This window comes from Mustela erminea, chromosome 6 (assembly GCF_009829155.1).
Source record: "Mustela erminea isolate mMusErm1 chromosome 6, mMusErm1.Pri, whole genome shotgun sequence".
NCBI lineage: Eukaryota > Metazoa > Chordata > Mammalia > Carnivora > Mustelidae > Mustela > Mustela erminea.
The window spans coordinates 144697304-144720589 of NC_045619.1; the positions used below are offsets into that span (position 1 = coordinate 144697304).

The 23286-nt window shown below is 60.0% G+C and overlaps 1 protein-coding gene across 6 annotated transcripts in view; it reads left to right on the forward strand.

The window, feature by feature from the left end:
- The window catches only part of DIP2C (disco interacting protein 2 homolog C), a 348933-nt gene that overhangs the window by 221001 nt on the left and 104646 nt on the right, over positions 1-23286 (forward strand). For all 6 annotated transcript variants that reach the window (XM_032349895.1, XM_032349898.1, XM_032349894.1 and 3 more), the window contains 9 exons: positions 571-705; positions 2238-2357; positions 3311-3508; positions 4230-4321; positions 9918-10028; positions 20228-20351; positions 20610-20719; positions 20819-20921; positions 22629-22693. In XM_032349895.1, coding sequence (XP_032205786.1) covers positions 571-705; positions 2238-2357; positions 3311-3508; positions 4230-4321; positions 9918-10028; positions 20228-20351; positions 20610-20719; positions 20819-20921; positions 22629-22693 — 1058 coding nt within the window. The remainder of the gene's footprint in view (positions 1-570; positions 706-2237; positions 2358-3310; positions 3509-4229; positions 4322-9917; positions 10029-20227; positions 20352-20609; positions 20720-20818; positions 20922-22628; positions 22694-23286) is intronic.

Genomic DNA, 23286 nt, shown 5'->3' on the forward strand with positions numbered 1-23286 from the left:
AGGCACCAGGCAGGGGACGCTGGCCGCCCCAGCCCCGTGCATGTGTCCGTGTGCAGGCGCGCTGGGGTGCGTGTGACGCAGCACGGACAGGCACGTAAACACGTATGTTACGTGGTCATTCGGAATCGCACACGCTAACACAGAACTGCTGACGTTTCTCGAATGCTTACCTTCCGTCCCCCAACCTCGTGAGAGCCTTCTGTACGTTCAGTTCACTTCCTGGGCCCTGCAGGGGACTGACCGTGTGAGTCCCTCGTGGGGAGGACAGTGAGGCACAAGGGGCTAAGACGCTCCCCCCGACCTGGGGGCACACGCAGAGCTGGGGGGAGACCCCAGAATCCGCCTGTGGGGCTTGAGTTCTCCTCCGCCTCTGCTGTCCCTTCACGTCGGGAGGGAGCCGACCGTGGTCCGTGTTGAGCAACGTAGATGACCTTACAGATGACCCTCGTGCCCAGACTTGCTACGGACGAGGACACAGACCCGGCCTTTCCCTGGGACGCGGCAGTTGGTGAAACCCCGTGACGCGCTCAGTCGTGACGATCAGAAAACTGGTGATTTGCTTCTTTCTAGAGAATCACTCTGCACCTCCTGACGTGACCACTTACACCTCAGAACACCCGATCCAAGTGGAAAGGCCGCAGGGCTCCACGACGTCGCGGACGGCGCCCAAGTATGGCAACGCGGAGCTCATGGAGACGGGCGACGGTAGGTCCCCCGGCGGGCGCGGCGCCTGCTTCCTAAATCCCGTTCCTGCCCTGGCCGTCCGCGCAGCGGACTCTGGCCTGTGTCGTGGCTCCCACGGAGGGTGGCAGGGCGTGAGCGGCACAGTGGCCCCACGCTGGCCGAGAGTGTGTCTGCGTCGGGAGAAACGCCGGTGTGGCGGGAGGAAGTTCCGTGTTGGGCGGGAGCAGGCGTTCTGTATGTTCTCATGTGCTTGCTGATCCATCTCCGACGTTGGATCAGGAGTGTGGAAGCGTCGCGGAGGCCTTCAGCCCGAGAGTGGTGTTAGATGGGCAGTGAGAGGTTGAATGTAGAGCAGAATAATGGGCACGTACGGCCGGTGTGGTTCCCTTGGGCTGCGGAAGGAGGTGGCTTTTTCCCTCCAAATCGGAAAGAATGAGCAGCAGTGATGATGCCCGGCAGCGGGGCTGCCCGCCGTGCCCTGCCCCTCCCGCCGGGGGGGCGGACTGGAACGTGGGCCGTGCTGTGTCCTGCTCTCGTGAGCGCAGCCCCTCCCAGGCCGGGGTGGAGGTGACGGGAGGTGCGATTTCTGTGGAGATGGCCCGCGTGGCCCGCGTGGCCATGGTGTGCGTGTGCTGTTCCCTCCCTCGGGGCGCATCCCCGTCCCGGTGCATGAGCCGCACCGGCTCTGGTGTGACGGCTCCCCCTGGAAGACACATGGTGTCTGTGTCTCGGAGTGGCTCCCCGGACCGAGACGGGCCTGCGGAGGACGCACACGTTCGCCCCGGCGCTGTCAGCACCGTGGTGGTCACTAATTCCCGTTGTTAGAAAAGTTAAACTTCGTGTCTTCTTCAACAGTCTTTTCGTTGACTCGGTTCTCAGAAGGGTATCCTTCGTTGTCATAAAGCAGAGCTGTCTTGTTATCCAACGGGATTTACTCTTCCCTCTGCACAGGGAGAGATGCTAGAGGCTCGTATCCGGTGTTCTGCAAAAACCCGGATTCAGAGTGCGTTTTTAGCTATGCTCCGGGAGGCGTGAGGTGCCCTCGGCGGGCGGGACTAAGGACACGGAGGAGGGCCGCCGTGCGCCCACGAGAGGAGAAGGCAGGCCCGCCACGGACCTCCGGTGCCTGCGCTTGCATCGGGAAGCACAGGCACAGCACCTGACGGGTCGGCCCCTGGATTTGGCACGTCGGGCAGCGCGCTCTGGCCCCGCAGGGGAGCACCAGGGGTCTCCCTGCTCAGGGCCTCGGGGAGGTCTGCCTGCTGTGTCGGCTCTCTGACCCCATGGGAGCGAGGGCCGGGGTCTGTGAAGGGGAGGACAAGCTTGTTCAGGGACGGCAGGTGGGACCGGGCCCGGCCTGGGGTCTGCCGGATACGGCACTGTGGAGCGTCGTTCCGTGGGGCCTCTGCCTGCCCCGGGGACAGGCTTTCACCATGTGGGGTGTCCTGGGGGCACTCAAGACAGGGCCCCAGCCACAGCGTCACGGCCGCTTGGCCCGCGGGTGAAGTGCTGACCGTCCCTTCCCTTCGTCAGTCTGTGCTTCTGTCTTCCAGGGGTGCCCGTAAGTAGTCGGGTGTCGGCGAAAATCCAGCAGCTCGTCAACACCCTCAAGCGACCGAAGCGGCCGCCGTTACGCGAGTTCTTCGTGGATGACTTTGAGGAACTGCTGGAAGGTGACCCGCCCCCCGTGTCCGTGCGGCCCCCAGGCCGTCGTGCGGGGCCCTGTTGAGACGAGCAGCGCCGGCCTTCCCCGGAGGACCGCACTTCTCTGGAGCGGGTCCCGGCCCCCTTAGCAGACAGGCTGAGAGCGGGCAGCGGGGTAGCCGCCCGCGCACGCGCGTAGAGTCCCTCAAGGGGGGATTTCGTCCCGGGAGCCGAGCCCCCATCCGGAACTGCGAGCCCGGCCCATGGTGACGCGCTCCGTCTGAGGAACGCGGAGCGAGTGTGTGCGCGTGAGGCCGGCCCTTTTCCTAGCCTCGGTGCACAAGCCTTTGCGCTCGAGGCCAGAGCAGCGCCGGGTGTGTCACGTCCAACCCAAACCCGTTGTCTTCTCGTTCCGTGTACCACACACGAGACGCGGCCGACTGTCTGGCCAGCGGGTGGATTGTGAGTCACGACCGTGAGGGAGAGAGCCTCCTCCGGGAGCTCACCTCAGCGGAACAGTCCGGAAGACTGCAGTAGTGCCGCTCCGCATCTGTCGTTGCTCGACTCGAGGGAGTGAGCTCTGTGCTGGCGGTTCAGATACGGGTGATAAATTCACACTGACGTGGCCGTGCTCAAGGGCTCTGGGGCTCAGCGGGCTGTGCGCTCTGGAGTCCAGAATCAGGATGTTGCAGACAGAGCCGTTGCTGTTCAATACCCAGGGCACGCGTTCCCTGACACGTGCACCAGGCGTCCCTCTGTGCGCCGTCCCAACATTGTCCTGGAGAGCGTGAGCATTCCAGGCCTCTCTCTGTCCCCGAGGCCAGTCTGTGGGTCCTGCCTCTGATTCTAGAAAAGCACGCATGCGTGCTTTCTGTCCGCTCGTCACCTGGAGTAAGGGTCCCGCTCTCTTTAAAAAGTAGAAGGTGCTCGCACTGATAAGGTGTATTTTTCTTGAAAACTTTTTATGTTTGAATGCTTGTAGTTCAGCAACCAGATCCGAACCAGCCCAAGCCGGAGGGAGCACAGATGCTGGCCATGCGCGGGGAGCAGCTGGGAGTGGTCACCAACTGGCCCCCGTCCCTGGAAGCCGCGTTGCAGCGCTGGGGAACCATCTCCCCGAAGGCCCCCTGCCTGACCACGATGGACACGAATGGGAAGCCGCTGTACATCCTCACTTACGGTGATTCTCTGTGCTCTTTTCACCGGCCCCCGCGCTCAGCGGCCGCTTCCAGGCGGGCTACGCCTCGCACCGCCCTCCGTGTCCGGCACTCGCCCCCACGGGACCCTGGAAGGAAATGCTTTAGGAACATACTTAGTTTGATACGAAAAGTTATTACTTGCTAAGTGATTCCTGAGTTGAAGCCAGAGACAGGCGCAAGGAGCCCGTGGGTCACAACCCAGACGGGACGTGGGCTTTCACGTCTTAGAACGTGTCTGACGTTCTCCAAAGTCGTGCCTTCAGGAGCGACGGCAGGTTAAGAATTTGTGTCGAAGCTCTGTGACCTGGATCCCTCAGGGAACACTCTCTCTTTCCAAAGAGATCACGTGAGGAAGCAAGAGAAACAGGCTTTTGTCTAGGTCTTCGTGGGCACAGTTCCTGGAGCCGGTCTGCTCTCGGACGAACTTGGCTGTACCGGGACCAGGTCCTCCTCACTGTCCCCTGGGTCAGGGGCCGTGGAGGAAGCACACTGTCGGCCGGTGTGCACAGAAGCTGGGTGACTGGACGACCCCTCCAGCTCCTGCTGATTCTGCTGGTTCTGATTTTCTTTCCTGATTCCAGGGACTCGGGATAAGTTGAAGACTTAACAGGGACTAGCGCCCTGTCTAGTTTAATGTGCGCGTTGATACGTAGCAGATTGCACGTTTCCCCTTACTTGTTTCCTTGTTGTTTCTGTTCCCAGGCAAACTGTGGACAAGAAGTATGAAGGTTGCTTACAACATTCTGCATAAATTAGGTACCAAGCAAGAGCCGATGGTACGACCTGGCGACCGGGTGAGTGCTCTTTCTGGGGCCACACAGTGAGGACACCTGCTGTCGGAAGTCCGAGTTCGGGGTCTCCTCGTGCTGATCCTGCTAAGTCAGGCTTTGTTCCCTGAACTATGGATTGGGATCAAGTGCACGAGCGCAGCTGGTGTCCTTCTCGTGTTTTGTCTGTGAGGACGCTCGGACCGGCGAGGGGAAGGGTCACATCAGAGGAGGCAGGTAACTCAGGAGTGGCTCGGCCATCACTCGTGTCCACGCCTGTCCGATCCCAGAGCCTGGACTCCAGCCACCGTCCTGTTGTCCCCTAGTGTCCTCTATCTGGGCAGGCAGACAGGATTGTAGAACTTGGCCTGCGTTCGCCAGTGAGCCAGACCGTCTCGGCAGCTCGCCGCTGGTCCAAGTCCTGTCCCGGTGTTGGATTCCGGGCCAGAGGCTGCTGTCCCTCCCTGAGCAGCCGGTTCCCATTCTTACTTGGTGAGCCCCAGGGTGGATGTTTGGGTTTCTGTGGCAGCGTCATACCCCGTGCACTTCATACTCTCGCCCAGCTTTGTACCCCAGTGTGGGCGTGCGGCTGCGCTCAGAGCCATGGGGTCTTGCTTTTGCACGTTGTACCTTTTCCCGCATTGCTGCTTTGTACCTTCAGCCCCAACTCTGACGTACCCTACCTGTCCCCAAAGACCTCTCGTTGAATTTCATCAACGTGCCGGCGCCTAGCACCAAACCAACGAGGACACGAGCTGCCGTTTACTTGAGTTACCGTGAAGAACAGGGCCCATGGGGAGGAATTTCTTAAAGATTGACACAGCCTTGTGTGGGGGCTGCCATTCTTCACGTTTTTTTATTGACCAGGTTTGACCTCGGGCTTTTCGATGTCAGTTATGGGTCCTGCACATCCTGAGAGTCAACCTTGCCACAAAGCTACAGTGCTCGACACGGAGCAGTACTGACGGCAGCATAGAAGTGTGGACGGAGTAGAGCCCGGCGGGGGATGGTTTTCGTTCAGCGAGCTCGGACGAGAAGTGGGGGAGGACGGTGTCTTGCACAAATGGTGCTGGGAGACGGGGCGCCCCCAGCGGTAGGAGGACACTGAACCTTCTTACTGTGGAGTGGAAAGTTAACGCACAGTAGATCAGACGCTTAAGGGCGACGACTGTGCAACTCCGAGAATAAAACCGCGGCAAGCGTCACAGAATCTGGCAGGGATTTCTTAGACGACACCGAAAACACAGGCAACAAAAGCGAAAACGTGGATTAGATTTCATCAGGATGACTCCCGTGTGCCCCAGAGGCTACCGAGAGTGTGGCAGTGTACAGGGCGAGAGAGAGTGTGTCTACAGATCCTGGATCTGTTCCGTCCGGAATCTGGAAACGAAACTCCCACAATTCAGCAACAACCAAAAAAAAAAAAAAAACAAAGCGACGCAAGGGACAGGGACCTGAAGGGGCCGGTCGGCCCCGCGAAGATGTTCCATGTTCCCGCTCGTCTGGGGACAGCGCCTTAAAGCCCCAGTGACACAGCACGTCCGTCACGGTCGCACGAATGAAGACACGCCCATGCTGCCCGCAGGGAGGTCCCCTGTGCAGCCACCAGGAAGCAGTATGGTGGTGCGCTTGGAAACGAAGCACGGCACTGCCCCGTGACCCAGCCGCGGGCCTTCCTTCCGGAAGAACCGGAAGCAGGGGCTTGAATAGACGTTTCTGCACCAGCGCTCAGAGCAGCCCTGTTCGCAGAACCAGAGGGGAAGGAGCTCAGGTGTCCGCAGACGGACGGACGGAGAAGCGCAGTGCAGTGCACACGCAGGAGTGTCACGCAGCGTTAGAAGGAAGATGAGTTCTGGCCCAGGCTGACCTCGGACGGCCCCGGAGGGCTTTATGCTGCGTGAAGTGCGGCAGCCACAAAGGACCGGCATAGGAGGTGCTTAGGGCAGTGAATTTCCCTGAGACAGAAGCACGGTGGGGGCCCTAGAGGGTCTGGGGAAGTGGTTGGGGGCTGGGGACTGGGGGGGAGGGGGAGGGGAGGGGTTGGGGGAGGGCTGGGCGAGGGCCTGGGAGCTGGAGGCTTCCGCTGAGGAAGAGGAGAGTTCTGGAAGGGGAGGGCTGCAGGGCAGGGCGGACGTCCCTAGTGGCCCCGAGGTGCGCACTTGGAAATGTCTGCTCTTGTGCGGTCGCCACGAGAAAACCCCGTGTGGGTGAGGGCTTCCTTCGCGCTGACCTGGGGCACGGTCTTAGTCCGCCTGCAGTGAGTGCTCCCAGGTCCTGACCCTGACGTTCCCGACGGTGAGGAGGACACAGTGAAGCACCCTGTCCGGCTAAGATGGAGGGAGGCGTCTGTGGGCCGTTTTGGTGGAATAAACTGAATAAGGAGGTTTCCCGGCAGAAGCCGGCCAGAACGGTGTGAGGGAACGACTCTTCTACATCATCCTGGAGTAGCTCATGCCGCCAGCATCTGGCCCAGGCGTGCGGGCGCCTGTACTGGAGACACGTGACCACAGCCGTCGACCGATCACGACCTCCTGTTGCAAGAAACAGAGTTTTTACTCTCGTTCAAGATGACTTTTGAACAAAACATTATTTTCCCCAGAATAACGAGCATATTCAGTCTTTTACATAAAAACTTGAGGACATTTTTCACGTGGGTGACCTTATCAACGCAGTTTGGGGCATTACCTTTAAAGGAAATGCCTTTAAAACGCATTTGTGTGCCTAAGCTGAACGGGGTTTGGGGAGCTGTGGAGGGTGCTCGGAAGACCCCAAGATGCGGCCCCCGTGAGGCCGGCCTGCAGGAACTTGCCGTACCGGAAAGGATACAGACACACTAGGATCGTTCGCTTTTCTAGACGTTGGGAAGTGATCGGGTCCTCAGAACAGGTGGTGAGGGCTGGAGGTGGACTGTCCCGGCGGGGGCCAGAGCGAGCTTTCTCCTTTGGGGGGAACATCTGCAACCCCAGAAGTCTTCCCGGAGTGCAGAGCAAGCCCCGGGCCGTCGGCCAGGTAGCAGGCACGCGTGGGAAAGAGCCACGGCGGGAAAGCGTGTGGGGCTCAAAAGCTGGACAAACCAGTGTCCTCGGAGCCCCCGACGTGGGGAGAGCCAAGCAGGGGCCCAGCAAGAGGGTTGCTTTTAGGAGCCAAGACCTCAGCAGACGCGGGGCTGTGCCTCTGCCCTTGACTCGTGGGTGCAGCCTGCACTGTGGGTCCTGAGGTCCGGTGGCATCTGGAGCACAGGGTGCAGTCGTGAGGGGGCTGCGTGCCTCCATCAGAGCGCCGCCTGCCCGCGAGCCCGGGAGTCCCTGCCGAGCCACCAGAAGACCCGCGTGCGCCGCGTTCAGACTTGGAAGGACAATGTCCCTCCCTAAACTGCAAAACAGAACAACGAAAGTCTTTCCGTTATTTTTTTTGTCTCGGTCTTTTCATTCTAGTCTCCTGGTGTTCGACCCGTCTGTCCGCTGCTTTGATGCCGTTGAGAGACAGAGCATCGGACCATTCTGTGTTTGCTTTCATCTACTTTACACCGGCACGAAATGCTTCACCCTCCTTAGCACAGCTCTGCAAGGGTCCTCTAATGTAGCCTCGTCGGCAGGGGCCGCAGTGACTCGGCCGTGGGGACTGGAATGCCCAGGTCAGGTGGGTCTTCGTCTGAGCAGAGCTGGGCTGCAGCCGGCCCTGGATCCCAGAGCACGACCCGCCTGGTCCGGCGGCGACCCCGTATTGCTCTCGGTGCTCCGGCCTGGGGAGGACGCTGCGCGGCGGACAGGTGCTCCAGGAAGACAAGGAGTCCACGGTTACCGGGTCCCTTGTGCGCAGGGTGACCGTCCGTTTTGGAGGGCAGCTCGGTGTTCTCGGTGGAAGCCTCACAAGCACTCACTCGGTGAACACAGAGCTTGGCCGGACCCTGGTCTAAAAGCCGGTGTTGTCACGTCCGCGTGTCAGCTGGAGGCACAGACCTGAGCTGTGACAAATCTCCAGGACGTGCCGGGAGGTCAGCGGTGGCCTCCTGTCCTCAGGCTGGGATCGGAAAAGTCGCTTTGTCAGTTCTCCCAGACACGGTTCCTCAGTGCTGCGACGGCTCTTCCCGGCCTTCCGGGGCTCGGCCCCTCGTTTCTCCGCTTTCCGTCAGCTGCGGGAGTCCCGTCTGGAGAGGAGACCTTCAGTTACTCCCAGACTCGTTTCACTTCCCACCGCTGTCCTGCTGGCCGGCACTGAAGACATGGCCTGCTCGGTTCCCAGCTGCGAACTGGCTCTGTGCCAATTCGCTCACTTAAATACGGAGATGGAGATGGAGCCTCTTCCCGGCTGCTCACGGCAGAACCCGCGACGTGTAGGCAGGACAACATTCGAGAAGAAACCGCTTAAGCTTCTGAGTGAGGTCACGCAGGACTGACGTGTGCACGTTAAGTCCCGGGACCGGAGAGCGTCGGAGCACGCCGCCGGCCGCCGTCCGCAGGGAGGGACAGGAGCACGGACGCGGGGCCGGCGGGCGGGAGAGATGCGCTGGCCCGGGAGCGGGTCCCGTAGAGCAGAGCGCGGTGTGCGGTCATAGCACGGCTCCGCTGTTCCTAGGATGTGTTCCCAGCGGCCCGAAGGGAAAGGCTGGTCCCAGAGGAGCCCCGGGGACAGGACAGCCAGCGGGGTCCGCGTGGGTGAGCTGCACGGCAGACTCTAGAACGAGCTCCACATACACCGTCGGACCACGTGTTTGTGAAGCAGCCAGTGCCACGTAAAGGGGCGTTTGACAACGGAGCCTCCAACGCTACATGTGACAGTGGGAATAAAACAGAAGTGACATCAAGTTCACGCTCTCAGACAGATTTCTAATTCTTTGCCACCTCAGGGCCCACGTGGAAACACAGGTCAATGAGGAAGCAGAGCAGAAGCGCTCGGTGTGAGCCGCCCACGGGAGCCTCGTCCCTCGCTAAGGCACCACGGGGCTCTCGGAAAACACATTTCAAAAATCGCGTTCTCCGTGGGGGTTTAGACGGACCCAACCTTGACGACTACGTGCTCATGGTGGCCTCCACGTGTGAGGCCTTGGGGGGGTTGGGGGGAACGGGGAGCAGGTGTCCTCGAAGCCACCTCCGTGCCCGCGTGCGGGGGACCGCCCGCCGGGCTGGTTCCCGTTCCCGCCTGGAGCCATGCGCCGGGCCTCAGCCTGCCTCCTCCTGCCTTCTCAGCGACCCTCCGCACCACACTAGGACACAGGGAGGAAAATGAAGGCCCAGAGGGGCGAGTGCTGGCCTGGGGCCAGAGCAGAGTCCCGTGGGTGTCCGCCCGCCCTCATGTCGGGGCACAGCGGCAAAGGCCCCCCGGACGCTCGCGGAAGCCCCTGCCGAGCCCGGGGGAGTGGGAGAAGCAAGGCAGGCGCAGGCGATGCTCGCGGCAGGAGAAGCACAGTCGGGCCGGCGGCGTCTGGGCCGGCGGCGTCTGGGCCGGGTTCTAGCCGACCGTCGGTCGCTCGCTCGTGTCCGCATCCGTTAGAGGAGGCGCGCACGCCGACTACTGAAGTGCGAGTTACCGCAGTGTCCTCCCGTGCGCCTGAGTGTCGTCGCTAGAGCGTGGGCCCCGGGGGCCGCGCCGGCTGGTTAACGGCTCCCGCTCTGTGTCCGTGCAGGTGGCGCTGGTGTTTCCCAACAACGACCCTGCTGCCTCCATGGTGGCCTTCTACGGCTGCCTGCTGGCCGAAGTGGTCCCCGTGCCCATCGAAGTGCCGCTCACGAGAAAGGTATGTCCCAGCCAGAGGGTCGGGCCCGGCCGCCGTGGAGTGTTCTCCCATGAGGTCAGAGCACTCCGGTGGCTTTTTTTAAATGGTTTTTCATCTCGGCAGGATGTGCATTGAGAAGCACAGAGGTGTTTTGTGGCTTCTGAGGCTCTGGGCGGGGGTTTGGCGGCTACGTCGGTGGCGGGAACAGTTCCCACTCCTGCCTCTGAAAGCATCGGGGCTTGTGTCCAGCTCACAGAGTTCATGCCCCGCTCACTTGTCCTGGGGCCCTGTGCAGGAGGGGCGGCTTGGAAAGTGATTGCTCATCTTGGAGCACTGCCAGAGGGCCGGGTTGGGGTTCTGGGGACGGAGGCACGGACACGCACCATTTCCGCACTTTGCTTCTCCTTGCGCTTCTGCTCTGCGAAAGCTGTCCTGTCTGGGGGTTCAAGCCGGCCCAAGCACTCCGACACACTGTTGAAGCCAGGGGCATGCCGCAGCCCACACTCTCCCGCTGCCTCACAGAAGCCGGCAGGTGCACGCAGACCTCCCGGGGAACACCCAGGCGTGCCGGCTCTGGTAGCTCGGGGCTAGCGTACCCGTGCTCCACAGTACCGTGTCACCTGGAGAGAGCGCTCTTGAGGATGGCCACCCCGGGGCCCTGCACAGACAGCACGCTGAAACATGCCCAGTCTGTCCCCGGTGAAGAGCTACTTACTTGTGCCGGGGCTGCAGCCTGAGGCACAGGCGTCAGGTCTGCCACACATTTGGAGATGACGGAGGGACCCTGAGGGCACAGATGGGGGAAGCTCTGCACTGCTCCAGCTCCCTGCCACCTGCGAGAAAGCAGGTCCACACACATCTGGAGCCCGGATGTTTGCAAGTCTCGCCCAGGAGCCCCCTGCAGACATCCTGGTCTGAGGGCCGGCACAGTTTATGATCAGGGTCCCACAGGACTGCATATATTTGCATAATTAAAAGCTGCTGCCTGAGAGCCTGGCTACCAGGCAGTCTGGAACCTGGTGCTCAGTAGACTCCTCCCTGTGGAACGCGATGGGTCTTGGCACAGCCTCAGCAATGGGAGCATAGCAGGAACAAACCTGTGCTTAGACAATCAGGGAAAGTCAAGAGACGACCGAGGGAAAGGCTGCATGCGCAGACCCGTCGCTCGCACGGCCACTCCTTCCGGCTGGGACAGGCGGCTGCTCCACTGATGCAGAGCCGGACGCAGTGAGGAAACAGGAATTGGGTCCAGAAAAAAGATCAAGGTCAAACCTCAATGAAATAAATAGTTCAACGTGATCTTCATAAAGACACTCACTGAACTCCGGAGAAGTACAGAGGAGCGCGGTGCGAGCTGCACCAGAGACGGAGAGCAGAGGGGGACACCGGACGGAAGTCCCCGAGCGGAAGGCTAACAGATCGGATGGAAGACTGCTGGGAACACCCCATAGCCAAGCAGAAGGCGTCAGCGAGCAGGAGCAGGACAGCAGACCTCACCCAGGGCGGCGGAAAGAAACAAAACCAGTCTATTTTATGTTAAGATAGCTTGAGGGAACTGTAGGACAACATCAGGCGGGACAGCATTCACGTGAGGGAGTCGCAGAAGGAGGGAAAGAGAGAAAGGGGAGAAAACGTAGCTGAATAGACAGTAGCAGAGACATCCGTGACCAGGGAAAGAAACAGACTTCCGGGTCCCGGGAGCCTGGAGACCGTGAGATCACAGCGAGTGAATCCAGAGAGTTCACGGCAAGACACATTATAATTAAAATGTCAACATTAACGAGAGAATTTTAAAAGCAGCAGGAGAAAAACAATTTATTATATACAAGGAAACCACAAAGACTCTTTGTGGATTTTTCAACAGAAACCTTGTGGGCCAGGAGGGAGCAGCAGGATGTATTCGAAGTGCTGAAAAGCAAACCAGCAGCCGAGGACGCCCTGCACAGCGCGGCTGCCATTCGGAGTTGGAAGAGGGACGGTCTTCCAGGCCGGCAGGGCCGGAAGGAGCTCATCACCACTGAGCAGGCCCGAGGAGAAGCATTCAACGTCTGATTTCAGGCGAAAAGAGATTGGTGACAAGAAAATAACTGAGAGTGTAAGCCTCACCGGCAGAGCCGTGTAGAGCAAAGGTATGGATTGATGGTTTAGTAGAACTGAAACTGGAGTGAAGGTTGAAAAGACAGAAGTAGTAAAAATCATGAAAACTACAATACGTTGTTAAGGGAAACACAAAGTAAAAAGATGTAAGTGCGATATCGAAACATTAAGTACGGGGAGGGCAGGCAAAGACTCAGTTTTCCACCATGTTCAACCTTCCGTTGCCGTCAAATTAACGTAGACTGACACACGCACCGGTGTGTGTGTGTGCGTGCGCACGTGCACGTGTGTGTACAGGCAGTGTTACGTGACCCTTACAGAACCGAAAAGCAGACCCCTCTGGTGGAGACACGGAGTATAAAGCACTCCTTGATCTCGGTGTCACATGAAGACAGGCATCACCTCACAGAGCAGAGAGGAGGGACAGAACAGAGAGACCCTGCGGAGACGCAGCCAGAAAATGGTTAACAGAAGGGCGGCCGGTTCGCGTCTCTGATCCATAACTACTTCACGTGTAGAAGGACTGAATTCTCTAAGCCAGAGGCGGACAGCAAGGCGGGGGAGAAGACACGAGAGCCGGCGACACGCGGCCTCCAGCGCCCGCGGCGGACGTCGGGACCCGGAGAGGGCAGCGGGCGGCCGCTCCGAGATGCTCCGTGGAGGCGGAGAGGAAGAGGGCAACAGACCACACAGGCGCTACGGAGGGTTCCGTAGCGGTAGGGGCGTCGGTCCGCAGAGAAGACGGAACACAGCCTGCACAGGAGCACCTACATGTATGAAGCTGATGTTCATTCCCCTGAAGGGAGAGACCCGGGACCGCCGTGACAGGGGACACCAGTGGACCTCAGTACACAGAACGGTCCATCCTTCCATACGCACCCGAGCCCACACTCCTCTCAGGGGCGTCTGGGATGAACTCCAGGACAGAGCCCATGAGGCCACAAGGCAAATCTCAGTGAATTTCAGAAGAGTGAACTAGTGGGCATCTTTCCTGACGCACAGTGGTGTGAAACCAGAAATCGGTTACGAGAAGAAAACAGGAAGATTCACAAGTATGTGGAGATTAAACAACGTGCCAGTGAGTGACCCATGAGTCTACCAGGAAATCAAAGGAAAAGTAAAAAAACAACAACAAAAAAACACCAAAAACCAGCTTGAGACCAATTTAAACAAAAACAAACATAAAATTCAGCAAAGACCTCAGAGAGCCAAAGCAATGTCAGGTAAGAACAGCAAAGCCGGGGACACCTGGGCCCTGTTTTCAAGCCACATTACGGAGCTTTAGTAGTTGAAGCAGTTGTCTAAAACAGACGCATAGGTCAGCAGAATATAATAGCCCAAAAGTAAACCCACACGTGTATTGCCAATTTATTTATTTATTTAGGTCCGTCACTTTATTTAGTTTATCCTTTCAAGTCTCTGAATTTGAGTCATTGATGCACAATCTTTTTTTTTTTTTTTGAAGATTTTATTTATTTATTTGACAGACAGATCACAAGTAGGCAGAGAGGCAGGCAGAGAGAGAGGGGAAGAAGCAGGCTCCCCACCGAGTAGGGAGCTCGTTGCGGGGCTCGATCCCAGGACCCTGAGACCATGACCTGAGCCAAAGGCAGAGGCTCAACCCACTGAGCCCCCCAGGCGCCCCTCGCCAATGAATTTATGACAGCAGATCCAGGAACGCACAACGGGAAAGAACAGTCTCATCAGTAAATGACTTTGGGAAAATTGGACAGCTGCCTGCAAGAGAATGAAGCTAGACCCCCCTTACCCAGTACACAAAAATTACCTCAAAAAGGGTTAAAAACTTGATTGTAAGGCCTGAAGCCACAAACTCCTAGAAGAAAACACGGGCTCCAGGTAAGCTTTTTGACCTCAGTCTTGGTGATGAGTCCTTGGATCTGACACCAAAGGTGAAGGCAACAAACCAAAAACAAACATGTGGGAAAACATCAAACTAAAAACTTCTGTGACCAAAGGAAAGCATCCGCAGAGGGAAAAGATAAGATTCCATTCCTCCTTAATGGGAGAAGATGCCTGCAAATTGTGTCTGATAAGGGATTATATCCACGGTGTATGTGGAATTCACAGCAGCCGGTAGCAAGAGACGCGATCCAGGTAAAACATGCGGAGAGCATCTGAGCAGACATTGTTCCAGAGGAGACGCACAGACGGCCAGTGGACACAAAGATGCTAACGCCACTCATCATCACGGAGATGAGAATTAGAATCTCTCTGGGGGGCGCCTGGGTGGCTCCCTCGGTTCAGCGTCTGCCTTGGGCTCCGGTCATGCTCCTGAGGTCCTGGAGTCGAGCCCCGCTTCAGACGCCCTGCTGCTCTGCGGGGAGCCTGCGTCTCCCTCCCCTCTGCCTGCCACTCCCCCTGCTTGTGTGCGCGCGCTCTCTGTCTCTCTGTCAAATAAATAAATAAAATCTTTTAAAGAAGACACATTGAGATTTCACATCATGCCTTTTTAAATAGATAAAAAGGCAAGAAATAGCAGGTTTTAGCAAGGATGCGGAGAAAGGGGGACCCTTGTGCATGGCTGGTGCGAAGGCCGACTGGTGCGTGGCTGGTGGGAAGGCCGGCTGGTGCGCGGCTGGTACGGACGCCGGCCGGTGCGCGGCTCGTGCGGACGCCAACTGGTGCGCGGCTGGTGCGAACGCCGGCCAGTGCCGCCATGTGGAAAACAGTATGAAGGGTCCTCAAAAACTCAAAACGGAGCTGCCCTACAATCCAGCGATTATACTAGGTGTTTTCTAAACGAAAAGAAAAGCATTAATTTGAAGAGATGCGTGCAGCTCTCTGCTCTCCGCAGCAGCGTTTACAGCGGTCAAGCATGGAAACCACCTAAACCTCCATCTGCGGATGAATGGGCAACGCGGTGGTGTGTACACACGTTACTCGGACCTTGCTTTGCAATCACATGCAGCGACCTTGGTATGCTGAGTGAAATAAGTCAGAGAAAGATCTAAAAAACAAAATGAATGAACAAACAAACCCGCGGACACAGAGCACAGATTGGTGGTTGCCAGTGGTGGTGGTTGTGGGGTGGGCGCAGTGGCTGAAGGGGCAGAATTCCAGCTACAACTAAGTCGGGGGCTGGGAAGTACAGCTCGGGGGCTCTGCACGGGGATGGCATCGTGCACAGTTGAAGGTGGCCGCGAGAGTAGATCTTTGAAAGTCTTGTGTCGTGATATTTCTGCAGTGTATGCAAATACAGAATCGTCGTTTTACATCTGAAAATGTTATGTCAATTGTACCTTAATTTTTTTAAAAAAGAACATTGAGCTTAGTGATCTGTAAGTACCTAAGTGTTTGATGATCTCAAGCTTCAGCGTCCTTACGCTCGAAATCTGGATAGATCATGGACGTTTTACTGCGGAGGGTGTGGTTGTTGCTTGTGTTTTGGTGTCTGGACTTTATGGAGTCCTGTGTTCACCCAAGATCTGCCAGTTGCAGATCCGAATCTCGCTGTCGTAGCGTAGTCGAGCACAAGAACCGTACGTTGGACATAACCCACATTCAGTGCTTTGGTCCACGTGAGTGACGTCCCACAGTAAAGCAGAGAGAGAAGCTTCAGGAAGAGAAAAGGGGAGGAGGCTCTGACACTGATGGTCCCTGGGACAGAGGGTCTGACGTCATCCAGGAGGTGGAGCTGAGGGCCACGAGGTGTGGTCCCCTCGGTCACCGGTCGTGTTCTGGACTATGCCCTTGGACCCCATCCTGGACTGAGCTAGCCTTCCCTCAGACCTGTCTTGTGCCAACTCTGCAGGGCGGTGCTCCCAGCTCTGGAATGTCATGGTTTACACGTGCCCAGCCTCAGAGCCCCGGAGAGTTTCCCAGCCCTCTCTGCGGCTGCCCTGATACTCAGCGGGTCATCCCCGTCCAGTGCCTCGGGGATGCCTCAGGGTCTGCTGAGAGTGGGTGTGCACGTCTCCAGCTCTGCTCCTGGGAGCGGAAGGAGAGAATGTGGGGCTCCCTTAGAAAATGAAGGGGACGCTTGTCACTGTGGCTTCCTGGGTACGAAACACGGGGGTTGCAGACTTGACGTCTCGGGCACACATCGGTATCAGGTGGGGCAGCTGGTGGCCCTGGAAGTCAGGGACGTCCTGCGACCTCTGACCTCAGGACCTCCTCTAGTGGCCCGACTCCTGCAGGTGTTTGCCACCGCGTCCCCATGTGCGGGAGATGCCCCTGGAGTGCTTCCGGGAGACCCGAGTCCCGGGATCGTCACGACTGGGAATGTGGAGGGGTTTGGGGGTTGAATGGATTGAATGGACAGCCACGTTCTTCTAGGTGGCTTTAGTGCCATGGTTGATTCTATGGCAGTTTACCTGAAAACCAACCGGGGGACATGTGATGGCAAATGCAGGGCGTTGAGGCCCTTGGGAACGCAAAGGGCCGGTGGCCTTGATTCGAGGCTCCTGGCACTCTGAGGTCTGCGGTCGCAGCGCCACAGTGACAATCTGCAAGTCCACAACTAGGGAACCGTTCGCACAGGGAGGCACATGCCTCTGCCCTTTGGGCCACCTGATAGCCTCGGCACAGCATTTCAGCCGTTGCTGGCGCAAACAGCCCAAAAGCCCAGCTTGGCCACCATGTCATACCTCGTGACGCTTGGGAGTAAAGAGGTGAAGCATCGTGCGACGTCTGACTGACATGTGATCTGTTCTTTGTCGGCATGTGCGGAGGAGGTTCCTGCAGTGATAACCCTGGAGGGGGTGGTTCGTCCGGAGCTGCGCTGAGCGCGGGTCTGCCCCTTTGCTGAGGGGAGCCTCAGTGGCCGCCGAGGGTCCGTGCGGTCGCGTGCACCGGAGGAGGAGCTCTGCCGCTTAGGTGTGGGCTGGGCAGAGGCTCCCCCTGCTTGCCGGCCCTGCTGGGGTAACCTGCTGGCTGGCGTGCTCTCCGGCCCGCGCGGACCCTCGGGTTACCAGCCCGCGCTGCAGCACCTGAAGACCCTCCTCAGAAGAAAATGCCGAGTGCCTCTCTCCACCGACCGTTTCCTTCTGGAAAACAGGCCCAGGAGATGACTTTGTCTAACTGAGGCCACAAACTGTCATTCCTCAGCCGCCGTGACTTCAGAACGTGGCATTTGTGTCTCAGAAAACATTTTTACGGTGCCTGGGTGCTCGGTCATTCAGTGTGCATCTCTGGCTCAGGTCATGATCTCGGATCGAGTCCCGCGTTGGGCTCCCTGCTCGGCGGAACCTGTTTCTCCTTCGGCTGCTCCCCCTGCTCGTGCTCTCTCTCCGAAATAAATTAAAGAAATCTTAAAAGGAAAAGTAGCCTTTTAAAAAAAGAAAGCTTATTTTTTAAACAGAAGAATCCTTCAGTGCCGCGCGGTTCGGAATGGTTAGGAGGATGGAGGGTGTGACTGTTTCCTCCGTCCGCCACTGCGGTGCCGCCGGACCCGCTGCCGAGCCTGGTGGGAGCCAGTTTCCCAGAACAGCGTCGTTTAATGCACCGAACAGTCGAGTCTCGTGTGTTTGTTTATTCTCCATCCTAGCTCGGGGGGCAGGAAAGCTCCTCTTTCCGCAGGGGGTTTGCAGCAGGGGGCCCGGAGTTCCTGGGGCTTGGCCAGGGCGTGGGGAGCAGCCGGGGGAATTGCCTCCATGGGCCCTGCGGGGTCGCAGCAGAGCTGGCACAGCCCACTGCCGTCGCCCTGCCGAGGCTGAGCTGGAGCACAGCCCGCGGCCGGTCTGGCACACCGTGAACGGTGAACGGGCTCCACCAGCATCACAGCTGACACAGGCGGCTCTGCTCCGGGAGTCTGGTGGGGAAGCGGCGCGGCTGTTGGGAAGGGTCGGAGTGGGTGTGTTCCAAGGACCGTGGGACCAGGGACAGGTCGGCCTGTAGGACCCAGGCCTCTGCAGAGCTGAGCATCTGAAGCCTGTGCCTCTGAGACACTTTGCCCCGCTTCTGTCCCACCTCGCGAGAGCCGGTGAATGGCCCCGTCGACAAAGAGCGAAGTCGGGTCAGTGCCCACTGGTGGTCGTGGGGCCGCAGACCCAACGTGAGTTTGCAAGAGGGGCTTTCTGTGCGCCGGAGTCCTCGTGGGACTGTGGCCGCTGCTTCCTGACTGGGAGCCGGAGACGGAACAGACCGCGGTGGAGGGACGAGTCCACACCAGCCTGTCGAGGCCCCAGGGTCAGCGGACAGACCAAGGACAGACTTCTTACGGGGTGACAGGACTTGGCACGTCTCTGTGTCGCAGGGGGTTGGAGGTGATGGGCTGACGTCAGGTGTGGCCTGGCTTTCCTTGAAGGGCCAAAAAGAATTACTCGCAAGGTGACCGGGGAGGGGGTCCCCGTCCTGACAGCCCAACCCGTCAGAGGAAGGGCCCTCAGCCGAGGGGGAAGCTGCAGTGTGGGGACGCGGGCACCCAGGGAAGGGACCTCGTCAGGGCCGGAGGTCGCTGCGTCACTCCAAGTCCTCCTGAGGTGGGGAGCAGTTTCCCAAAGCCGGCGGCTCAGAGCAAAGACAGGAGGCGGCTGCCTGCGGAGACGGCGTGTGGGGTCTGCGGGTCCGACGCCGTGTGCGCAGGGCGTCCACCCATCAGGCTGCAGGCTCCGGGGGTGAGTGTGCGCTCAGGTTCAGGGGGTCCGTGTGCAAAGGGGCAGCAGGGGCTGCTGGGACGGCCGGGGACAGTCCTGTGTCCAGCGATGGACCCGGGTCGCTGTTTCTGCCCCGCTGACGGCGCTCTGAGGAGGAATCCAACGACAGGGGACAACGACCCCCTTCCAGCAGAGCGCAGAGCAGGGGCGAGGTCTGAATTTCGGGCTGAGCTGTGGCCTTGTGCCCGTCACTGTCCTCACCTGCTGTCCGGCTCTCTCTGGGCTGTCCTGTGCGTGTGATAATGTCACAGAGGACATGCGGGAGGGCCGGGCGGGGAGGCGAGCAGCGGGAGGTGGAGGTCACGGCTGGCAGCCCGCACGCAGCCTCCTGCCCTGTGGCTCACGTGGCCTGGGGGTCAACGGTCTCGCAAGTTCTCGCCCATGAAGAAATGTCTTCCTGCTTCCAAGGGGGATCTCAGAGCCTGTCTGGACGGCTGGCGGCGTGATCCCAAATCCACATTCGCGTCGCTGTGAAAACCCTACGTGAAGAAGCACCACGTGAAGGAGAGGCCCCTGAAATGGGCACGTCTGTCCGTCGGGCGCCAGCCCTGTGCTCCCTGCTCGGGGCTGGGGGTGCACAGTCCCACACGGCATTGGGCTTTCACCGTGGGGCTGAGCTGCAAACCACCTGGACGACTAGTCCTCGATGTCGGAGCCGCGGACTTCCCGTGCCGTCTCAGTGGGGCACACACGGCGGAGGGATGGGCGGCCGTGGCGGGTCTGCGCAGGGGGCACGCGTGAGCGTGGCCTGCTCTCCACACTGTGGCGTGTGCTTGTAGGAACTCCTGCTGCTTCCTGGCTTTTGTTTCTGCGTCAAGCTGGTGTGACCGGTGGGCGTAAAGCCAGCCCACTGAGCAGACGTGCCCCAGGCGCCTGGACGTGGTTAGCGACCAGACCACGGGGTGGCAGTCCCCACACTGCCTGTCCCAGGAGAGCCCCATCCCGCAGGGTCTGCCTATCACTGCTGGTGTCGCGGGCTTCCGGGGTCCATGTCCTGCAGCGGGGGTCTGTCCAGACCCGTGTCCTGGCTCTCCAACAAGAGCTGCTCTGGGCGCAGAGGGTCAGGGGGTCCTCATGTCCCGCTCGCCCTCGTCACACGTCGCCGCACAGCGGGGCCCTGTGCTCTGGGCATCTTCAGAATCGGGCTCCATGTCAAGCAGGAAGATGTTTTCTGGGCACCTTCCTGTTGCCGCGATAGTCCCATTTCCCGTCGTGGTCATGGAGACCCGCAGGGAGGCCCAGCAGTAGCCTCCGGAGGCCTGCCACGTGCCGGCCACTCGCTGAGCCGTCCGCACTCCTCGGTCCTGTCCGCTGCCGACAGGGACACTGAGGCGGGGCGACCCCGCCACCTTGCCTGAGGTCCCACCGCAGCGCATGCGGCCTGGGACGTGACCCACGGCTCTACCCCCGGAGGTTCCCTCTTCCCCAGAATCCAGGGCGAGGTTGCGTTCTGCCAGGGACGCCGCGGTCCTCCCCAGCTCTGTGACCCATCTCCCGTCACTCCCCCAGGACGCTGGAAGCCAGCAGATCGGGTTCTTGCTCGGCAGCTGTGGAGTCACCGTGGCCTTGACGAGTGACGCCTGCCACAAAGGGCTGCCGAAAAGCCCGACGGGGGAGATCCCGCAGTTCAAAGGTAGGTGGCTTCCCGCACCCCGCTGGGGCCCGCACGTGGGATGCTCCTGCGTCTCCTCGGGTCCCGGGCACACCCCTGCTCGCGCGGCACGTCACCTGTCACCTGCCGTGTGGCCCGGTGTAGCCGGTGACATCGTGCTGTGGACGCTGTGGGGCCTGAAGCTGGTGCTGCCGGGCCGTGGGCCGCAGGAAGTGGGGGGGGTGCCGCACCTGCCTTCCGGGCGCCGCTCACCAGAACGCGCCGTGTCTCGTCCCCAAGGGTGGCCGAAGCTGCTGTGGTTTGTCACCGAGTCCAAGCATCTGTCTAAGCCGCCTCGGGACTGGTTCCCACACATCAAAGACGCGAACAACGACACCGCGTACATAGAGGTGGGCCGCGGGGCTGCTGACGGCGGGCGGGGCCCTGCGGGGTGGGTGCGGGCACGGGTCCCCTCGGAACCCCGTCCGCACAGCCTGCTCTTCTTTCAGTACAAGACGTGCAAGGACGGGAGTGTGCTCGGCGTGACCGTGACCAGGGTCGCGCTGCTGACCCACTGCCAGGCCCTCACGCAGGCGTGCGGCTACACGGAAGGTACGGCCACCCCGATGGGAGCGCGTCCCTGGGCGGTGGGCGTGGGCCGCGGGGTCCCGTCTCCGCACCCCCGCGGCAGGAGTGGCGTCAGGTTTGTGCGCGGCTCAGACCTTCCCGTTGTCCTCGCCAGGCCTCCCCCTGCATGGGGAGGGACAGCTCCGGTGGCTCTTCTCCTCAGGACGCCGGTCCTGGCGGGTCAGGCGCACCCCTGTGGCCTCACTTAACCCGATTCTCCTGCACGGCTCCAAGTTGCTCCGCGCCGGGTGAGGGTTCCGCCCGTGACGTCAGGGGACGCCGCTCAGGCTGTCCGTTGATTCCATGAGAATTCTTGCCTCCGTGCATGTTAGGAGGCAAGACCCAAAATTAGGGTCTTTTGGGGATCTTTGAAAAAAAAGAAAAAGGCCCACGTTCAGCCCTCCCTGGCACCTCCGAGTCTCTGGTGGGGTTTGTGTGAACTCCCGGGGGACGGGAGGCGACCACAGCCCCGAGCGCAGTTTCCAGGATGCACGTTCATTCCCCCGGGCCACACGGCCATGCAGGCCGAGAGCTGGGGTCACCGGGAGCAGCCGTGGCAATGGTATGGCCTTGGGCTCGTAAACGGTGGGGTCCAGGCTGATCCCCCGCTCCCGCGGCTGGGCTTCTGTGAGCAGTGCCCTGCCCTGGAGACTGACCGGCAGGCAGCCCGCGGCTGGGGGTCCCCTCCCCTGCGGAGCAGGAGCTCGCCTCGCTTCCCCCTCCCTCCCAGTGATACAAAATAACTCGGTGCTGTGGGGACGTCCGGCTGACGTCCAGTCCCTGGACTAGGCCCCGGCATGTTTCCCCGTCAAGACACCGGTCACTACCAGCTGGCCGGGGGTCCCCGCTGGTCACTACCAGCCGGCCAGTGCCTCCTGCTTTGGTTACGGTGCTGTCCGCAGCCTCCCGACTGTGGCCTGTCCCCGTGGCCCTGCTTCTCAGAGGTCCGGGGCTGTGGCAGTGCCGAGTGGCCCAGAGGAAACACACGCACACACGCACTCCTTGCTTCCGAGTGGGATATGCTTGTAGACGTGGGACAGCGGCCGTTTCCTCTGCGTGGCGGCTTGTCCCCTCAGGAGGAGGGGTGGCACACGGCGCCGGAGCCGTGGCCAGCCTCACGGGAAGGAGCGTGGGCAGATGTAAGCGGAGGCTTGGTGGACGCCCCATGCATGGACAAGGCCGTGTCGGGCCGTTGCCCACACGGGTAGACAGGTGTGACTGTGGAGGCGTCACTTGCGGCGTCACTAGCCCTCGGCCTGGCCCTTGCATTCAGCCTTGTGTTTTTAGTGCCCGTTTCTTCCCCAGAAACACGGGAACAGTGTTCTGTTCCTACTGCTTGCCGTCTCCTTTGTGACCCAACCCCGGCCTGAGGCTTCTAGCGACTTTACCCTGCGTTTGCTGGGAAGGGTTTTCCTTTCCTGGGAGAGGCCATGATGGAAACGAAAAGAATCTTAAAGAAAGGACAGGCCGGGGGAGGGAGTAAGTCCGGGAAAAGGAGGCAGGAAGTGTTTTCAGGGACACGTGAGGCTCTCGCTGTGGACATGAGTGTCAAGAGGGTATCTGGAAACTTGTCCGGGCAGGTGGCCCGTGTTTGCAGACATGCTGTGGGCTGTCCCTCGAGGCCTCTCCTGCCCCGACCGACGTGGTCTTGCGTCCGGTGGGAGTACATGTCCTCTGTTTCCCTCTGTGCAGCGGAAACCATAGTGAACGTGCTGGACTTCAAGAAGGACGTTGGGCTCTGGCATGGAATCCTGACAGTAAGTGCGACCCCGGGCCGGCTGGCTGCGCTTGGTGCCCCGGCGGGAAGTAGGGTCCATGTGCAGGGCGGCTTGGGGAAGCCGCTTCCCCTGCACGGGGAGAAGAGCCGTCGGCATTAGAAGCCCTCGGCTGTGCGCAAATGTGACTTCCAAAGCCCTATCCCTGCCCCCGTGGAGGGAGCGCGCGGACCCTCCCCAGGCAAACCGAGCGTCTCCTCCTGGCTCCTGGCGCTCTGCCTGCAGTGACGCACCTCACTCTTGGGCTTGGGGCACGACCCTACCGTGTGATTTGGCTGTGACATCCATGGGCCTTTTCGCTCTACGAGTCTGTATCTGTGAATATGAGGGACGCCTGGTCCCTTTCGCGGCTGGGGGAGGTCCCAGGGGTCTGCCGTGGTGACCGTCGGGCTCCCGCGCTTCAGGGAGGTTCATGCCCGCGGATGAGTGAGGGCGGCTGGAAGCTGCGGGCAGGTTTGTGGAGACGCAGCCGTGTCCTCTAAGATGCTGAGCCTCAAGACACAGCTCGGGGCCGGCCGTGTGTGTTCTCGGTGCTGACCTGCTTCTCCGGGCGTCTTGTGCTGGAACTGTGTCTT